General features: G+C 46.1%; 1 protein-coding gene across 2 annotated transcripts in view; it reads left to right on the top strand.

Moving 5' to 3' along the window:
- The window catches only part of ABCB7 (ATP binding cassette subfamily B member 7), an 89,149-nt gene that overhangs the window by 30,948 nt on the left and 37,265 nt on the right, over positions 1-20,936 (top strand). For both annotated transcript variants that reach the window (XM_081963714.1, XM_081963713.1), the window contains exon 4: positions 5,297-5,416. In XM_081963714.1, coding sequence (XP_081819840.1) covers positions 5,297-5,416 — 120 coding nt within the window. The remainder of the gene's footprint in view (positions 1-5,296; positions 5,417-20,936) is intronic.

Below are 20,936 nucleotides of genomic sequence, written 5' to 3'. Positions count from 1 at the left end.
AGCAGTAAATTAACTTGCCAAGACCTGGCATTTCACTCCAAATCTTTATGCAATATTGTTGGAATCAGATTATGTCCCTTCCTTGAATCGTTCCAGAGAGGGCAAATATAAAAGGAACCAGCACCTGAATTGGCCATAATGATCTCATTTTTGTTGGTTGAACCCAAGTATTCTGGGAGTGGAAAGAAATTCTGTAGTTTTTATCTTCAGTTGCTTGCCTTTGTTGTACTTCTTTTCCTTGCAATTTGCCCCCACCCCCCACCCCCCTGCATTTCAAACGAGCTGTGTGTGTCCAGGTAGCTGCAAGGGATTTAATCCAGTTTTCAGGCACATTAAATTGGAAGATATAACATAAGCAATACATACGGAATAATACTGGTTTCCGGTCCACGGCAGCAACCAAAACCGGTCCCTGGTGTCCAAAAGTTTGGGGGCCATTGTCCTACAATTTCAGTTTTCAACACTTGTTCCTCCATCCATAGTTTCTTGGTAAGCAAATTCTAAGAGGACAACAAAATTGTCAATAAACCATGATTTGGGCATGATATGAAGCATTAATAAGACTGTGACAAATCACTGTTTCAAATTCTGATTTGTTGAGCAAAACGAAACATGGTACTGTCGTGAGACGGGAGTCACGCATTTTCCTAAGCCAAACGTGCTTAGTGTGACATGCGGTCATGGATACCAAGTCAAGGTCCATATAAAGTCAGGAAGTTGGAACTTGCTGATCTTTTAAGAGGAATCCACTGTGTCAGGGAATGGTGGGATATAATGCTGCAGATCCCGACTGGCTTCAGTCTAGTCGTGCTTTTATGTTTGGATGCGAAGGGTAGAATTCATAAGGCCCGTAAAGAGGCCCATATTATGAACTAGCTTAATTGTTCAGGTCTCCGTGGAACATTGTACAGCATCATTAGGACATGTTTACTGGAGCTTTCCAATTCCTTTATTCTGCATGGGGTAGTTTTACCCCTGGCCTAAATCAGCAAACTTTTAATAGTGATGATTATTTGCCCCATTTGTTAAACAAATACTGTCTTCCAAAATGAGTCATATCCTTTTTGAATTCACTCCAGCCTAGTGAGTGGCATTAAATGAAAATGAGCATAGGGCTGCACCTTTGGGCTTGCAGAGAAGAGTCACAAAGGACGGACAGTGGAAAAACAAAAGAGGAGAAATAGTAACCGCTAAGTGGCAAGTTGGGAGCTGGCATTGTCTCCAGTTGCATCCAGATTCGTGTTCTCTGGTATTGCTCTTGCATATAAGTAATGCCATTCTTTGCTGGACTTTTTCTTAATGATAGTGGAGACTAAACATCAATTCTGATGGAAAACTGGGAAATAGCAATAGCAGATAAACCTCCAAGTGGCCTCAACAACTCTCAGAGAGAGCGATAATGACCAGATGACTGCAAGGAATATAAATTCTTTCCATCCGCCACCATTCAGTCAGAACTGAAGAAGCTGCTTGGATGAGAAGCGAAACACCTTCAAGAAAAACAAAGTCCAGTTGCCTTTTGAAAAAGCACCTTTGGGACAACCCGCAAGCTGGATGGCTGAGAATCTCTATAGACATTTGGGGAATAACAAGATTTCAGCAGCTGCCTGTTCTCTGGCTGATCTTTCTTGCCATGCCGTTCTCCTAAGAAAGACGTGGAGTCACTTTTTATGGCACACCTGGGCATTTTACAGCCTGCGGGCCTTGTCAGGCCTTTTGACTGGCCCAGGAGGTCAAGAGGGAGGTGGCAGCCCTCCACAATAATCCCCTTTCTCATGTGGTCCTTGGGAAGGTTAATTGCCCACATTTTGCTGTGGCTTTTTACACGAGTGGAGGCTGTTTGGAAGCTGTCATTTGGTGTTACACGTGCAACATAAATCTGTGCAGCTATTTGTGACCCACTGTTGCCAGTCATATCACTTTGTGTGAGAGTTTCATCCCTGTTGGGAAAAGAGCGAGCAGGTGCGTCGTATCCCACCTTCACAAACACACATCTAGCCTGGATAAGGAATGAGAGAGGAAAGATGACAAGAATCAAGCTGTCCTAATTGGCTACAGATATGGGCCTTGTTTGAATGCCAGGAACTTGCCAGGATTCTTGTTTTAAGCCTTAGCCTTTATATCTGACTCGTAGAGATTCTCCGTCATCCAGGTCACGCTTGTCCCAAAGGCGCTTTTTCAGGAGGCAGTCTGGATTTTCTTGTTTTTTCTTTGAAGACGTTTTGCTTCTTATCCAAGTGGTTTCTTCACCTCTGACAGGAAAGTGGGGAATGAAGGATTTATATTCTTTGCAGACAGCTGGTCATTTGCATTCTTTTAGAGATGTGATGGTGAACTTATGGCAATGTGTGCCAGGGGTGTCACACAGAGCCCTCTGTGGGCGCATGCACTGTTGCCCCAGCTTAGCCAGCTGATCATCAGGTTTCCGATGTGCGCATGCATGCCGGCCACTGGTCATCTGATTTGCAAGGTGCGCATACACACCAAACAGCTGGTCATTGGGTTTCCGAGGTGCGCATGCGCGCCGGTTTCCTTTTTGACCAAAAGGATTTGCCATCACTGTTTTAGAGGGGTGTTGAAGCACTTGCAGTTTTATCTGTGTCCTCAGAATCACCCGAGGGAAGCTCCTGGCTCCCGTGGTCTGCAAATCCATTCCTCCTCCCACACCATTCAAAGATTGTCCATCTCAAATTGTATAGCTAAAAGTCTGTAGAGATTCTCAGGTGACCCTGAGGACACAGGTATACCTCCAAGTGCTTCAATGACCTTCTAATCAGTGTTTCTCAACCTTGGCAACTTGAAGATGTCCGGACTTCAACTCCCAGAGGGAAGAAACACTGTTCTAAAAGGATGCAAATGACCAGCTGTCTGCATGGAATATAAATTCTTCCATTCCCCACTATCCGGTCAGAGCTGAAGAAGCTTCTGGGATGAGAAGCAAAACATCTTCAAAAGAAAAAAAAACCCAAGAACATTCACCTGCCTCCTGAAAAAGCACCTTTGGGATTTTTATTTAATTCTGTTCACAAACATTGTATTGTGAAATCAAATCAAATATCTTTATGACAGACTTAGACCAGCATGAATAATAAAAGAGTGCAGTAAAAAGAGAAATAGTGTAATATAGCACCTATTTGGGAAAGGAAATAGTTTATACAATTATTAGGGAAGGAAAAAAAGAATAGGGCAATATAAAAGCATAACTAATTTAAAATTTTGTACTGTTGTATAACTTGGTGAAAATATATTGTCAAACGTTGTCAATAACCTTAAGTATATCTTTTTTGTTTTGTTTCTGTACGTAGAACAATGTGTGAGAGAATACAGTAACAGAGCAGAATCTGTTTTTTTTATTTTGCTCCATCTGGGCTTACCATTTGTTCCCATTTCTCTTTTGATTGAAAATTTGAAAAATTAAAAATGAGCTTTGTTTTAATCGAAAGTCTCATTGCCATAAATAGAGAGAAAGCAGTTTACTAGGTAATATTACATCTTGGTATCATCGTTGATTTTAATCTATAGTCTAGATCACGGGTGTCAAACTTGATCGCGAAACATATTGCGACATATTTTGCCTTTGCGGAGCTGGGGTGGGCGTGGCCTCCACACGATGTGTCCAGCCCGTGGGCCACCAGTTTGACATCCCTGGTTTAAATCTTCCCAATGATGATTTTTAACGATGGTTTAGAGGGGGGTGCAGGCATTATACCCCTACGTGGACCACAGGAGCTTCTGTGCAGCTGTTGACATGTTTCTTGATGCCTTCTAAGCTCCCTGACCTGCTGGATGTAAACTTTTTAGAATCTTATTTGAAGAAAGATGAATGGAAATCTAGATTTCCAATAATACCTCCGAGGTTCCTTATAGACTCCTAAGGGTTTTTTTAGAAAATAAAATGGTTGTTGGCTGTAGACCAATGTTGGTTTGCCTTCTGCTAAATGTGTGGCTTGTGATTAGCTATGGCAACCATTTTATAGAGTGTCCCATAACATGCTCTCAAAATTCCAGATGCTCTTTCTGGCCCAAAAGGGTTAGAGGCTTCCATATAAAACTGTTGTCAGGGTTCCCGACCAATGCCCTAATTAAATCATGAGCCTCAAGCCAAGCTTCAAAAGAAAACCAGTTATTTATTAGGAACTTCCTGTCGGCATGAACCAAGTGAAGCCAACTTGTCTCTGCTCTGACCCTGTTTCCCCCTCCCCCCAAGGTGTGTCATCAGTCACATCTCCAATGAAGCAATTTCACGTGTTGTAGTCCCTCTGGCCACTGTGGGTCTGCGTGGATGTGACCTTGACGAGGCCAGCTGGATTGTGCTTTGTTTTGACTGAAGTGCAAGTTCTTGAATGCAGCTGCAAGGCTCAATTGACCATCCCCCTGCCTATGGCAACTCTAGAGCAAGTCAGGCTTTGCGAGTTGACAACTGCTACATCTGGATTTCCTATGTACGATTGCTCCCTTGTAGCTGGTCTGGCTCAAATGCTAGTTGGCTGTTAATACTGATAAGGAAGAGGACTGAAGCACAGAGGGTTCACACCTGCTTCCACCTCCTCACAAGCTTCTTTGGATTTCACCTGTCCTCATCCAGCATTTAATTTTTGCCTATAGCTTTGCTCGCCCAATTCTTGTATGTTCCAAAGCTAACTTAGAACTCAGAATCTCTGGTAGTTACTGGAACTTTGATTTAGTGTTCCCCTTCCCCAGCATGGAGGGGAGCAGGTGCCTTGATCCTTAAATCCAATTTACAAACTTGCTTTTATTACATCTCCATTTTTTACAGGTCTACATGCTGTAGATATTATTTACAATTTTGTAATGTGAGAACATCAATTGAAGATCTTTGGAACAGGAGGTTTTATGCTTGAATAAAATTATCCCTATGTTTTTAGTTTCACTGGTTAAAAAGACCCATAAGGTGACAAAAAGGGTGTCTGTAATTCATTTCAGCTCTAAAGAAGGAATGAATAATACAGGACAGGACAATCAGTTTATGAAGGAAACTTAGTTCTGTACTTGAATCTTTAGCAGCCTTGTAATGCACAATTACTCAGCCTCATAGCCATTTAGTTCAAAAGATTTGACATTTTACATGCAATTAAATCACCTAGAACAGTTTTCTTAATCTTAAGAGTGCTATTACTTCATACCCATTGAACCAATTCCCTTTGGTGCTGATTTGAATTCAAAAGTTGCTAACTAAAAATAGCTCACCTTTCTTGGATTGGGACTCGGGAATCAGTGTCATTTGAGGAACCTGTTGAGATCCTCGTTTCCATCTCACAATCTTTTCTCTCCACAGTTGAAAGAAATAGATGGTCGAAAGATCCTCAAAGCAATGCTTTCCTATGTCTGGCCCAAAGACCGGCCTGATCTCCGTGCCAGGGTTGCCATATCGTTAGGATTTTTAGCAGGTGCCAAGGTAAGAACACTAATGCAAGCTGAAATTGGTGGCCAGGCTTTTGCCAGACAAAATGTCATCAGGGAAAAGAGAAGCCAATATAAAATATTTTGGTTGGGATTGTGCTCACAGAACCTTTTTGAAGATGCATTAAAGGCCTCCGTCTCTGTCTTGAAGAGCCATTATTTTCCCTGGTGCTTTGATACTGCTATAAGTGCCTATAAGATATTTTCATTGATGCATACTGTACATATGGTGAAAACACTAAAAGCTTGTTCTCAAGCACTACTCACAATTTTCTGTCCATGGTTAAGCCAGGCTGCATATCCCATCCTTCTTGTTGCACTCAACCACAAAACTAGCTACTCTTAATCTTCATTTACGCAGTTGTGCAGACACTCACTTTCGATAAGCTTGCAGTTAATATGCATAGCTCATATCACTTGTAGGCATCGTGGCAATTCTGAGCAGACAACTTGCTATCTGTTGGTGGCCTTCATCCCTTCCAGTTTGAAGCAGCCCTCAGATGTACATCATCTTCTGTTAGGCTCAAGTCAAGAATCCTTTGCCGGGGAATTAATTTATGCAGACTGTCATTAATAGAGACTGAACTTAAATGACAATAACACAAATTGTTCTCTTGGTGGTATTTGCTAAGGTTCTTCTGTTGAGAGTTTCCCAGGCTGTGTGATCATACATTTCACCACAGTTTATGAGATTGGACAGTATTGAAATAGAATATACCCCTAAGTGTATTCTTGGTAGCTTATTTGCAAGCATTTGGAGAGAGAGAGGCTTGTAATATATGCTTGTGGTATCACTGGCTATTCTGAAAGAGGACAGAAGTATGACAAGAATAATATTTTTTTTTCTTTGTTCAATACAGCCATTTATTCGTGGGCTTTTTATTTTGTATTCTCTCTAAAAAGGACAAAGAAATCATATTTGATAAGTGTTAATTTAATTCTAGTTAGCTCAGACTAGTGACTTAGTATAGCAAGCAACATCAGTCCATGGCGCTAGAGTGAATTTGCCAGTGGGCTTCAATTCCAAAATAAAAAGAATTATTTTATTATGAGGACAGCTTCACATTAATAGAATATACAGCCTTTGGGGCTGCACCAGGTCGAATCAAGTGCTCTCTTATCTGCATTCCCCAGACTTTCCTTACTAGAAAGCGAAGGAGGAGGCTGCAGGGAGAGAACATGAGGCTGGTGAAGGAGGGCACCTTTAAGCTTTTCTTTAACTCTTTTCAAGGAGGGGGAAACAGGGAGAAGGTTGGCAGGATGTCTTCGCCTAGGCAACTATCTGACCTAATCCTTCCTGCAGCTACCATGCAGGGCTGGGGTTCAGGATGCAAATAAGTATTTTGGCCCTTGGAAATTCTTAAGGGAATTATGTGGGGGCACACCTCTGCAGTGTGCATAGTTAAATATGAACATAGCTCCTTCCGCACCAATCCGTGTTCCCTTCAAAAGCAGCCCTATTAGACAAAGCTCTCCCAAACATGGCCAGCCAGCAAACATGACTAAGGCTCTATATTTGGATCTCCCCATCCATAATCTAACTGGCACTGTACTTTATTTACATTAACCAAAAAAAAATGCTATTGGTTTTATTTTTTTTCTTAAGATAAGAGTACAGGAGAGAAAAGAGCAAGGACTCCAGCAGATTAGGGCAGCCCCATGTCCTTAAGCTGCAAAGGAAGGAAAGGGCTTCTGGGGAAGACGGTCAGAAACCTTGAGACAAAGAGCAAAGCAAGTCGTCTTAAGCAAGTAGCTCTCCAGCCTACATTTGGGGCACAGAGCATGGAAACGAGCTTCCTTGTTAGCTCTCATAGAAGGCTCTCATAGAAGGCAAACAGGAACTTACCCTAAGTAGACTACATGTTATCCACAAAATCTCCTAAATGCTTTCATTTTATTTGAGATTCACTTTAGCCTCCTCTCCTCCTCCTCCCAACCAGGTTGCAGAGCCATTCTTAGCAAGTGAGAAGCTAGAGACGATCCAGTCACTCTTTTCACCAGCGGAGGGATGTGTAGAGAGTAAGGGGAGGTTTTAGGAAGGCAGGGTGGTCAAAAAGGGCAAAGAGGCCACAGTGGTGGGATGAGAGTTGTACCCCTTTTTAATGGGTGGATCCCCTCCCTGAATCCCCCCCCCCCCGAGGTGAGGTCTGAGGTGATTCAGTGGGGAACAGCAACTTGTATTCATGGAAATGCCCCCCCTCCCCCATAAGTTCTTGGCCGGAGCATAAAAACTGCTTGAATTACAAGGCAGCCCTTGTGAACTTCCATCACAGCAGTGAAGAGCTTTCATGCCTGGGTTGATCAGGTGCTGCTTGCCTCATCTGGGGGTTTCATCTGCACATCTGTAATCACACAAGCTCACCATCCCTCTGTGTTGCCTTTATCAAGCTCTCCGTCTCTACTGTTACTGTGGTGGGAGTCCCTTGTCCTCTTCAGCTTTTACTTTGAATTGCACAGGGAGAGCCTTGGCAAGTACTAACTTTTAAAAAATTGAAGCACTACATATTCCAGCATCCACGTCCCTACTGATATTTTTTTATTTTCAATTTCCTGCAAGAGCAGCTGCCTTGGCCAGGTGAGTGCAGCTGAGATCAGAAAACACTGCCTTGTCTTAGAACTGGGAAGAGATGGAAAAGTGCTTCATTGGAAGGGGGGATTTCGGAATTCTCCACTAAATCTTTTAATAAAATAAAAGCGTGCCCTCAAATGCCAGCTCTCGTTTTGAACAAGAAAAGCAATAACCTCACCGGAAATACACAGCTTCAGCACTGGTGGGTTTTGTATAACCAAAGATAATGTGTAATTACCGTAAATTGGAGCAGTAGCTAGGTTCACATGGCACATGGAATAGCAAATTAACCTGCAGTGTAACTTCTTAGCGTGGGATGCTTTACAAATGCAGAATTCGTATAGTTAGGCTACGGTTTGGTATGATATGCCCAGTGCAGAAAATGAGTTTACAGTGTTAGCTGTGGCTGAGCTCAAAGGGCAAATACTGATGTTGTTTTGCACTATAATTCTCAAAAGACCCAGCCAGCAATCAGCGCATCTTCAAGTAGTAGCGGTTGCAGGTATTCAGTTAATTAATTAATTGAAGCCATCTCTGATTTGAGAGCCCCCCAGAGGCATCTAGATAGCCACTGTGCCCAGTTTAGGCCCCAAGGTTGCAGTCATGAAAAATACTCAGGAAGGGAGTGCCAGGTGTTTTTTTTTTAAGATATATGGCACTCTTCTTCCAAGTCTAGTGGCCTTCAACATTCTGGACTACGGTTCCAATCAGTTGTAGACCATCTTAGTCTAAGGAAGGTAGAGAAGGCCAGTGCCCAGATTGCTTAATTCTTCAAAACGTTTTCCCACTCTTGAGAATGCTGACAACTGCGCCTGTAATATATTGAAGTCTAAAGTAGTTGGAATTAAGCAAAGATGACATTGGTGTCAAATATCTTAAGCCCTTTATTTCAGCTAGAAGGGTAGGGAGAAAAAAAAAATCCTCCCCCTTATGGCGGTCTGCGTTTTACTCAATGTTGGATCCTCTCTACCAGACGCCTGGGAGTTTGAGGGTTTCCACAGAGGGTTTGCCTGGCACTGAACTCTTCTGGATGTTCCTGGGATCGGTTGAGGGTCTATGACAATTTGTTGCAGCCAACTCGCCATGACCCACTCGCCACAGCCAACTTGACACAGTCAACTCACCACGGGACTAGAGCTACACTAGGATCAAAGAAATGGTGGAATAGAACCATTAAAGGATGAAAAAGAAGGGACAGAATGAAATGGGAATGACAGAATTTTAAATAATTTTTAGTTTATTTTAAATAATTAAATTGAATTGTTAAATTGTCTCACAGTAAGTTGTCCTGTGGTGAGTTGGCCACAGCAAGAGGCTCTGTTGGACCCTCTGCCCCAACTTGGGAGTCAGAGCCCCAAGTGCTCCTACCTCCACTGGGAACATTTTGGCCTTTTCATATCCTCTGCATCCTCTGCATATCACCACCTCCTTGTCTACTACCTCAATGTCTGGTTGGTTGGCTGTCTGGATCTGTAAGTTGCACAGGACCTTAGCTTTTTTATTCTCCGTGACCTGGGGGATCTCCCATCTAGACTTAGGAGGGTCTAGAACAGGGATAGTCAACCTTTTTATACCTACCGCTCACTTTTGTATCTGTTGTTAGTAAAATTTTCTAACCACCACTGGTTCCACAGTAATGGTGATTTATAAACTTTATAAAATTTATAAAGCAGAGTTACAGCAAACCCCTACCATGAAAGCTGGAACGCCCACTAGTGGGCGGTAGGGACCAGGTTGACTACCACTGGTCTAGAGTTTAGACCCGTGATGACGAACCTATGGCACACGTGCCAGAGGTGGCACCCAGAGCTCTCTGCTGGCATGCGCTCCTTCACCCCAACTCAAATCTCGGTGGCGTTTCTTTCGTGAGCTTCTGTTTCCCTGCAAATGATGAAACAGAAGCTCATGAAAGGAAAAGATCTTGGCACTCTGCCGGTGTTGGGATGCCCTGCCTCCCGCTGGCCAGCTGGTCTTTGGGTCTCTGCTGCGCATGCACGCATGTCGGCATTCGCACATGGGCACCTTTCAGTTTGGGCATGCGTATGTGTGCAGTTTGGGCACTCGGTGCCTAAACGGTTTGCCATCACTAGTCTAGATCATACACTGTGCAAATGTCCATGTACACAATGCCAGCTACTTGGTTGGGCCATTCAGTTTATGCTGTTTCTACCCGCATCTTATGCTTTGCCACTATATGTTGGACTGTGTCTGTGGCCCAATCTGCACCTTGGATCCTGACTAGTGTGGCAGACCCCTGCTCCTCTGGATGTGGTGTTATTGTTATTGTGCTGCTATGGGATCTGGAGCTTAAGTGCTGTCTCTGGAATGAGCTGCCCCCGGAGCTCCGCATAATCCCTGACCTCCGGTCCTTCCGACGCGCCCTAAAAAGTTGGCTTTTCCAGCAGCCGGCCTGGCCTGTTAATGTTAATGTTAATTTTAATTTATTTTAAATGTATTGTTTCTTTTTTTAAAAAAATCGGTTTGGTCTTTTTGGAAATGGGTTTAATCTTTTTTTAACTTTTGTGATGTGTGTTTTTAATGTTGTACGCCGCCCTGAGTCCTTTTGGAGAAGGGCGGCATATAAATCCAAATAAACCTAAACCTAAACCTTTTCATCCAGCTCTTTCCAGCACTGGTAGGAATTTCCAATGTCTTCCACCTCAACTGCCTGTGGATGGTACATCCCACGCAGGGTCTTGCCTTGCCTTGCCATAACGGTTCCTCTGCTTGATCTTCTTCCTATGTCTGCTGCTGCCTTAGTCATTCTCTTGGAAACTCAGCTTTGGGTGCTGCCTTGCTGATGTCCTTCCAGATGCTCTGGGTTTCATCCGTGACAGCAGCTTTGACACTTACTAGATCCCGCCAGCCTCTTTCTGGCCGGTGGAACAGTCTCTGAATGTTGCAGTAGAGGTGGAATACTCCACACATTGTGTGGAGCTTCTGGGACTTCACGTCGCAGTTTCCACGTTCTCCTTTAGCCAGCTCCCTGTAGCGGAAGGGCATCTGATGACTGGCAGGACATACATGTTGATGGCATGGATCTCGTTCTTCCCACTGAGCTGGGTCTCCAGGACCTGTTGGATCCGTTGGTGGTACTTGAATGTTGCTGTCTTCTTTGCCTCTTCATCATGCCTCCCGCGTGATAGTGGAATACCAAGGTAGTTGTAACTGGTCTGTATGTCTGCTATTTGATCTGTTGGTAGTTCCACTCCTTCAATTTGATTATTCTCCCTCTCTTATTATCAGGACACACTTCTCCAGATACTTTTCCAGTCTGGATGACTTCCTAATGTCCTCACCGTAGAGCTCTGGTTACCTAATCAGGATCGGTGGATTAGCAAGTCAATGTCTCATTCACTCTTTGTGAATGAGGTCATTTTCCTGTGGCTTTGGTGGGAGGGGCTACAGCAGGGTTTGTCACAGCCTGATTGGTCCATAGACAGGGATTTTTCTTAAGTATCCTCCTTTCCCTCCTGGCTCCCAGTTCCCTCAGTCTTTGGTCCAAGCATTAGCTGTGGCTCATGTGAGGTAGTTTTTTATAATTAATAATGAAGATATTGGAAAAAATTGGATAGATTGGAAATTCCAAATTTACTACAAACAATCAAATTAATTGGTCTCACTAAAGGGAGCAAGGGACTTTGCCTCCAGGGCTCCGAGGAGCTCTCTGTGAGCCTTTGGCTCCCCCGGAAGGCTGCAGGGGGGCGTGGCGTAGCTGTTTAAAATTGCGCAGAGGCTTCCAGCGTTCCCTGAAAGCGACAAGTTCGCTTCATTCGTTGTTGTTGTTTTTTTTGCCCTGTCCCGAGCCCTGCCGCAACTTTGAGACCAGCTGAAGCTATCAACCCGATCTCCACACGCAGCTTCAAAGGCCTGCCGCGTCGCGCTATCGGCCCGATCTTGTTAATTTGAACTTGGAGTGCCGATCAGAGCAAGTGGAGCAGAATTACGAGAGCAGCTGGGCGCAGAAGGAGCCTTTGGGGCTCAGCTCATTGCGAGGCTAATCCCTCAGAGCCACCTTAATTGGATCGCCCGAATCTTCACCCACGAGGCGCGGTGGTCATTTTGGTGCGACCTCGTGGGTGGCAGCCTCTAGCCACGTTTTTCATCGGCGACTGAGAACAAAGCACAGAGCAGAGGCACGCCAGGCCTCGCGAAGCTGCTGCAGCGAGGCCCAGAATCAAGACCGGCAGGCACTCCCAGCAAGACACGTCAGTGAGGCATGGCCTCTACAGTCTCGGATCAGCAGGCCCAAGGAGAGCGGGTGGAGGAGGCCCAAGGCAGGCTTAGACCCAGAACAGCAGCCCCCAGGCCTACAGCTGATCAACGCCCTTCCAGAGCTACTTCCAGGGATGAATCCAGAAAACAGAAAGCTCTGGAAAAACAGGTGGCCAGGGCAGAAAAACTGGCACAGGCTTCTAGGCCCGAATCCCCCTGCAGATCCAGGTCTCCACTGGAAGCCCGCTCTCAAGTATCAGGCTCTCCCCTCAGGGGTTTCAGCCCTTCGTCCCCTTCTGTCTCTCCTGCAAGGCCCAGAAGGGGGGTGACTTCTCCTTTTCCCCCCATTTCCCCCAGAACATATAGGGAAGAGGTGGAGGATCCAGGTGAAGGGGGCTCTAGGGACTATTTACCACCAGCCCAACTTGCCCCACGAGGGCCATCTCGAGGCCCATCTGAGGAAGATTTGGAAGACTTAGACCATTTGCCAGATAGCATTAGGAGGCTCATCTCCGCAGCTATATATAGGGGTATTTCCTCGGACTTAGCCCAGAGGGAGGGCTCCTCCCAGGGAAGATCTAGATCACCAGCAGCTGCTAGAAGAAGGTCCCCCTCTTCCTCCAGAGGTCACGATGCCCCCAGGCCTCCTTCCCCCTCAGTGGTTAGTGAAGGTTCCATCTTGGGGGAGCACACTCACCCGGACCTAGGGTTTTCTGAGGACGAGGATGCTATTCCTCCAGAGGCCCCTGCCTTCCTGGGGCTTTTTCCTCCCCCAGCCTTTAAGCCTATGTTACATAAGGCCAAAAAGACCACTCAAATTGGCACGGGGGCTCCTCCAGTCTCTCAACACAGGGATCCCAACCTGGCCATGTTTATAAATCCTAACACGGATAAAGAGGAGGTTCCAGCTCCTCCTCTCTTCCTCGAGGTAGTGCAGAATCAGTGGGCAAGGCCTTCTTCCTTGCCTAACCCTGGTGGCAATGACAAACATTATTACAATATTGAGCGGGCCTTTGCCAAGGCTCTGCAACTCCCCACAGTAGATGCCCCGGTCACCCTATTGGCCAATGCATCCACGGTAGTCTCAGGGGACGTGGCCGACAAGCTAAAACCGGAGGACAAGCGTGCAGAGCTTACCCTCCGTAAGAATTTCAACGCCTCTGCCTGGGCCATTAAAGCGGCTGCGGCAGCCTCCTATTTCAACAGCACAACGGTCATGTGGCTCAAGCAATTATAGGACCGTATCCCGATTCAGGATGAGCGTCTTCACCAAGATCTCACTAAAATCATCTCGGCCACCCAATTCTCGGCGGACGCCACCCTGGATTCCATCAAATTTGCATCCAGAGTTCTCTCCACCTCTGTGACGGCGAGGAGACTCCTGTGGCTCTGTAATTGGCATATGGACAACAAGTCCAAATGGAATCTGGCGGCGGCGCCTTTCTCGGGTCCCAACCTCTTTGGGGCCTCCCTAGACTCTATCCTTGTGGAGAACAAGAATAAAAAGAAGGTCCTCCCTTCTAATACCAAGAAGCCGGATAATTGTCCATCTTCATACCGGAGGGCTTCTTCTTTCAGGTCCTCAGACCAGGATTACAGGCAACAAAGATATGCCCCCTGCAGGTACGATAGGCAGAACCAACCACCGTTTTACCAGGACAGAAATAGGTTCCAGAGCCAGTCCAAACAGCCCTTTCGTGGGGGAGGCAGCCATCCCTTCCGCAGGGGGAAATGACTTCAATCCGAGTCTACCCATAGGCGGCCGCCTGGCATCCTTTGCGGATCAGTGGGATCAGATAACATCAGATGCCTGGGTCAGGTCAACAGTGAGAGAGGGTCTCTGGCTGAAATTCCTCGCCCCTCCCCCGACACTCTTCAGGACTTTCTCCCCCTCCAGGGACCCAGAGAGGCAACGTCTGATGCTCCAGGCAATCCAGCACCTGCTGGACATTCAGGCGGTCGAACCGGTCCCTCAGTAGGAGTGGGGTCAAGGCGTGTACTCAAACCTCTTTGTAGTCCCGAAGAGCTCCGGGAGATGGAGAGCAATTCTGGACTTGAAGCGTCTGAATTCCTTCCTGGTCTACTGGCGCTTCAAGATGTCCTCACTCAAATCCATGTTACTGGGAATCAGGCGGGGCGACTTCATGGCATCAATAGACCTAACAGAGGCTTACCTACACATTCCAATTTGGCCAACTCATCGCAAATTCCTCCGTTTCTCCCACGGGGGTCGACATTATCAGTACAGGGCTCTCCCCTTCGGCCTGTCCTCTGCTCCCCGCACATTCACAAAGGTCCTGGCGGCAATGGCGGCTCACCTGAGGTCCAGACCGATGAGACTTCATTGCTACCTCGATGACGTGCTCGTGCTCGCCCAATCTCGACCACAAGCGGTCCAGGATTTGCAGATTACCATCCAGACTCTGCAATCCCTGGGGTTCTGCATCAATTTCCCCAAGAGCCATCTCTCCCCTTCGACAACTATTCTCCACTTGGGCACAGTAATAGACTCGAGATCAGGCCTAGTTCGTCTTTCACCAGAACGTCTAATCAGTCTGCAGACACTCGCACGATGCATCCACGCAAGTCGGTCCGCTTCCATCCTGACATTGGCACAATTGCTGTGTAAGATGGTGTCGTGCATAGGGATCGTCCCATGGGCACGACTACATTCCAGAACACTCCAGTGGACCCTCATTCCATTTCAACAAAGGAGGTTGAGCAACTCTCTGCACCCCATTCGGCTCACGTCGGACCTCCGCTGGTCCCTGAAGTGGTGGTTGTCCCCATCCTTGAACCACGGGGCTGAATTCTGAGAACCGGTCCGCATATCCATCACGATGGACGCCAGCCTCCTCAGATGGGGAGCGGTGATGGAGTCCAACCTGGCACAGGGACGGTGATCCAGATCCGACCTGCGCCACAATATCAATTGGCTGGAGCTGAAGGCGGCCCGCCTAGCTCTTCTTCACTTTCAGGACTCGATAGCCAACCAACATGTCCTCCTCTTGACGGACAATATCGCAATGAAGGCCCACATAAATCGTCAAGGGGGGACCCACTCCATGAGCCTGTGGCAGGAGACTCAGAAGCTCGGCCGGTGGGCGGAGAAGAACCTGGCGTCGATCCTATCAGAACACATCTCGGGTGTTGCCAATCACCAGGCAGACTGGCTAAGCCGGGCGACAGTGGACCACGGCGAGTGGCAGCTGGACCCAGAGTTATTTCATGGTATCTGCCTCAAGTTCGGCAAACAACTGGTGGACTTGTTCGCAAGCCCGAGCAACGCCCAGCTTCCCCGATTCTTTTTCCACTTTCCTACACGCAATGCAGAGGACACGGACGCTCTCAGAAGCCCGTGGCCCCCTGGCCTTCTTTATGCTTTTCCTCCCCTTCCTCTCATCTAGGGCACCCTGAGGAAAATAGTGTTAGAGAGGGCCCATGTCATCCTGGTGGCCCCGTTTTGGCCGAGGCGTCCCTGGTTCGCGGATCTTGTCCAGCTGTCAGTGTCCCCGCACTGGAGAATTCCTCAGGAGGAGGTCGCTCTGTGCCAGGGGGTCCTGAGACACCCGGAGCCCCAGTGGCTCCAGCTGACCGCCTGGCACTTGAGCGGCGCATCCTGAGGAACGCGAGCCGGTCCACCAAAGTTATCTCCACTATCGAGGCATCCAGACGTCCGTCGATCACTCGCATTTATAATTCGACGTGGTCCGCCTTTGTGTCATGGTGCAGGAGGTTTCAGACTAATTCGGCCTCGGTCGCCCAAGTCCTCGAATTCCTACAACACGGACTAGACCATGGCCTGTCCCATGACACGTTATGGAGGCCGACAGCTGCCCTGTCTTCAGTCCTAGCCGGGGAGGGTCACTGGTCGTTAACTCAGTCACCGTTGGTGAAACGCTTCCTTAAGGGCACGGAAAACCTATGCCCTCCCCCGGTTCACAGGCTCCCTACATGGGACCTGTCTCTGGTCCTTGGGGCCTTAACAGAGGCCCCCTTCGAACCTTTGAGGACCGTCCACCTTGAAACTGGGAGCCAGGAGGGAAAGGAGGATATTTAAGAAAAATCCCTCAGTCCCCGGACCAATCAGGCTGTAACAAACCCTGCTGTAGCCCCTCCCACCTACGCCACATAAAAGAAGCGTTCAGGTAAGGACCAACGCTCTTTCACATAGATGAAATGGCTGATGGTAGTTCCATTCTTGAACTTATATCCATATCCTGTCCTTTGATTATCGGAATGAGGGAAATCAAGCAGTAGGGACAGTGCATCACTTTGATGTATGCCACATTCGATGGTCACGTGTGAGCTGCCTTGAGTTGACTTCCAGCGTTGTCTTCCACAGCCCATTGAGTTCTTAAGGAAGGTTCTTAGTGCCCTATTGACTTTTTCCAGTGCCAGGCATTCATAGCGCCATGTGTGTGGCACTGAATTGTAAACTTTTCTGAAGTCAATCCAGGCTGTGTTCAGATTGATCTGTCTAGACTTTGAGTTTTGGGCAACTTCTCTATCTATGAGCAACTCACGTTTTGAGCCTCTGGTGTTCCCAGTGCCCTTCTGAGCTATGCTCATGTACTGGCCGTATGGTCCCATAGCTTGGTGGCTATGATCTCAGGTCCTGCAACCACTTTGCATCACTGTTATGTGTCTTCTCTTTCTCCAATATGTTCTTCCAGAAGTGTTCAGTTTCTACTGTTGGTGGCTCAGCTGTTTGTCTGTTATTGCATTGCAGTTGGGAGTAGAGCTTGGATGGTTCTTTGGAGAACAGGACGTGGATCTTCTTGGCTTCTGCTTCTCTGGTGTATTTCCTTAGCCTGGTAGCTTGTGCCATGAGCCTTAGCAGCCTCCAGGGCTTCAGATGGAGTCAGGCCCTTGTATTTTTTCAGAGTCTTAACTCTAATCTTCACACTTTTCTGTAACTCTACCAGCTGATTAACCTCTCTCCAAATCACCTTGATTTTAGCCTTTAGCTTTATTTTCTGTGGGGTGAGTATGTACTACTGTTCTTGATTGTGGAGCCAAACATCTCCAGGATTACAACAGCTGCAATGTATTCCCGTTCATTGGAGATGGTTGTGAGAGCTGTATTGACACCTTTTAGGGAACTATCTGATGGTATTTCTCTACTGAGACTCAGGAGCCAGTCGTGAGCGTTGACTGTGGCTGATTTATCCATGATCTCATACCTCATATTAGTTGCTGTGCTCTATAATGGAAGAGGCAGTGGTGACATTCCAGGGTAGGGTGACGGCTGTGCAGTTGTTCTTCTGAGGCTTCTTGAGTCTGTAATGTGTAGTTGGTCTGTCTCACACCATCATTGTGTTGAAGCATTGGGTAACAAGGTCTTTCCCAGTTAGTGTGGATATATTTCCCCATGCATTTCATTTCTCCCCTATTGTAGTAGCATTCCATCAATTCCAGGTTCTCTTGTCTCATCTGTGTATGGTTTATTCCAGGAGACCATTTATCATCAGATTGTCCTCAATATCTGAACTTTTTAAATCCAAACAACATCTAAGCTGGCATGACTCCCCTAATTCGTGTCACACTCATATTTTTTGAGGTAGGAAGAGGAAGCATTAGGGGGTCTTTGCCAAGGACCCCAAATAGCTGGGATTTAAACCTCGATCTCCAGTATCAAAGACGGTGCTTTAACCACTACGCTCCCTAGCCAGCTAGTTGGTGATATATATATATCCATCCACCCATCTCCCCATAATAGCTGGATTAAATTCAGGAATTTGATAAGAGCTGCTATCACCTCCTGTCACAGTTGCCATCATTTTGGCCTTTTGCTCATGGGCCTGGCATCCATTATTTATGAGTCAGGCATGTCTCTCTCTGTAGCGCCTCTGACTGTTAATTTTCTGTATCTGGGAGGGGAACTGGCTGGAAATGTGAAGTGCGCCGAGCGAGTGCCAGGGGAACTTTAAAATGGATGACAACGCTCGCCTCCCGAGGATGTCTTATCTACCTAATCAGCAAGGGAGATGTCAAGGCAATATCTATACTCATTTAGCTGGAGTCAGCCATACAGACCCTTAAGGGAGGACTTTTAATGAAACATCTTCAGCTTGCTTCTCCCACAGCTGCTGATAGGATGGAGATGCCCCTCCAGGCATAACACCCCAGAAAACTCTGCTCATCTCGCTAGTTCTTCCCCAGCCCCAGGTTGTGCTGAGGCAGCTTGGCTCTTGCTCTGGGTGCCCACATTGGATCCGTGTCTGCCTTCCCTTCCGAGAGCACCGGGCTGTCTCGTCTCATTACCGGATCTGGAATGGAAATCCTGCTCCTGTTCTCTTTGTGGGATTGTGAACTTCCGTCTCTCCCGTGAGAAATTATCTGCCAGAAAGAGAGGCTTTGAAATCCTTGGGTCTCCACACAGGCTAAATTGATAACAACATATAAGAACAGAAGGGGGAGGGAGGGAGGTAATAAAATATATATACAGCGTGTCAGATTGAACAGGGAGAAGAAATCCTTAAACATCTCGTGTGTGTGTGTGTGTGTGTGTGTGTGTGTGTGTTATATAAAAAGGCAACATTAAAAATAAAAATATGGTTTTCTGCCTGGATGGTTTTCTGTAATGAGTCGAAGGACAGAAAGAGGGAGTAGTGAGCTTCCTCCCATATTTGGGCATACTAGGAGTTGTAACACAAATACATAGATAGCTTACTATATACGTACATACTAGATAGATAGATGATTGATTGATAGATAGATAGATAGATGATAGATAGATAGATAGATGATAGATAGATGATAGATAGATAGATAGATAGATAGATAGATAGATAGATAGATAGATAGATAGATAGATAAATAGATAGATGATAGATAGATGATAGATAGATAGATGATAGATAGATAGATAGATAGATAGATAGATAGATAGATAGATAGATAGATAGATAGATAGATATCATATACTGTATTTTTCAGAGTATAAGATGCACCGGAGTATAAGACGTACCAAGGTTTTGAAGAGGCAGATTTTTTTTTAAAGTAGGTAGAGGGAGAGAGAGGGAGAGAAAGAGAGAGAAACACAGTAGGTAGGTAGGTAAAGGGAGAGAGAGAGAGAGAGAAATACAGAAGATAGGGGGAGAGAGAGACAGTAGGTAAGTAGGTAGGTAGGTAGAGGGATAGAGAGAAATACAGTAGATAGGTAGGGAGAGAGAGAGAGTAGATAGGTAGGTATGTAGGTAGATAGAGGGGGAGAGAGAGAGAGAGAAATACAGTAGATAGGGAGAGAGTAGGTAGGTAGGTAGGTAGGTAGGTAGGTAGGTAGGTAGAGGGATAGATGGAGAGAGGGAGGGAGGGAGAAATACAGTAGGGAGAGGGAGAGAGTAGGTAGGTAGATGTTTCCAGGTGTATTTATCCATGTGCTGGAGAAGGAAATTGCTGACAATCTACAGCACCTAAGACTTTGTTTCTGCTGGCACAGAACTTGATCAATGTAATTCTCATCAATCAGTTAAAGAGCTTTCCGAAAAGAGCGGGGGGGGGGGAGTGCAAACCTCCCAAAAAAGGCCCATTTTTCACAAAGGCTCGTTGATTTTTTTTAAAAAAGGCATGAATAGCCTTGGGGGGGGGGCTTGCAGAGTGCTCCTGGGGGTGGGGGCAAAAATGAGCAGAAAATGGACCGTTTTTCACAAATACGGGCCCATTTTTTGTCAAATAAATTGCATGCATAGCCTTATGGAGGCTTATAGAGTGCTGCTGGGGGCTGGGGAGAGCAAAACGGTTCTTTTTTTGCTCATTTCTGCCCTCCCCAGCCCCCAGGAGTTCTCTGAAAGCCTCCATAAGGCTATGAACAGCCGTTTTAGTGAAGGGGGCGGGGCTTCGGGAGGCAAAAAAATGCTGTATTCAATGTATAAGATACACCTAGATTTTCAGCCTCTTTTTTGAGGAAAAAATGTGCGTCTTATACTCTGAAAAATACGATGTGTGTGTGTGTATAAGCCCAAAACCCAGCCTGAAGATGGCGAGTGAGACCTCGCTGAAATGTTGCCAAGACAATCTCAATCTTACACGGGAAAAGACCCGAATACAACAAGACCAGCGTGTGTGTGTGTGTGTGAGAGAGAGAGAGAGAGAGAGATCAAAAAGATATTGGGTGTAAATAGAGCAGTTTTGTAGTAGTATAACTAACGTAGGTGCCACATTGATATTTATATTTCACAAATGCTTGGAGATATGAGTGTTTCTTAAAGCAATACATCGTAATATTACCCAGCCTTGGTTTTAAGAAGTTAACCATCATTGCATTCTAAGTGCTCACTAAAATAAGCTCTTGTTAGCCGTGAATACCTAGGAGATGTTCATATAAGCTAAAAAGAGTAGGGCCAAAAGAATCAACTGCTTCTGTTCCGGGCACAAAGTTCCTCCTCTGCAGAGCTCCAGTGCAAACTAAAAATTGTGTTCGCTGCAAGGACAGATTTATGAATTTAACACTTCCCCATATTTTACCATCCAGTCAGACTAAGGTTAAATGGGGAATATTGGCTTCCTCTTATATCCATTAATTAGGATAATTAATAAGGGGTTCCTACAATGACGAACTATTTTCTAAAGCACCAAAAGACCAGATGAGAAACGATGAATGGAAATTAACCTAGAAGAACTAAGGAGAAATTCCCTAACAGTGAGGGCAATCAACCAATTGAATAGCTTGCCTTCAAAAGTTGGGCGTCCTCTATTACTGCAGGCTTTCAGAAACAGATTAGACAAC

This window comes from Natrix helvetica, assembly GCF_964273705.1.
Source record: "Natrix helvetica genome assembly, chromosome: 11".
NCBI classification, from domain to species: Eukaryota; Metazoa; Chordata; class Lepidosauria; order Squamata; family Natricidae; genus Natrix; species Natrix helvetica.
This window is presented reverse-complemented; position numbering and strand designations above follow the sequence as displayed.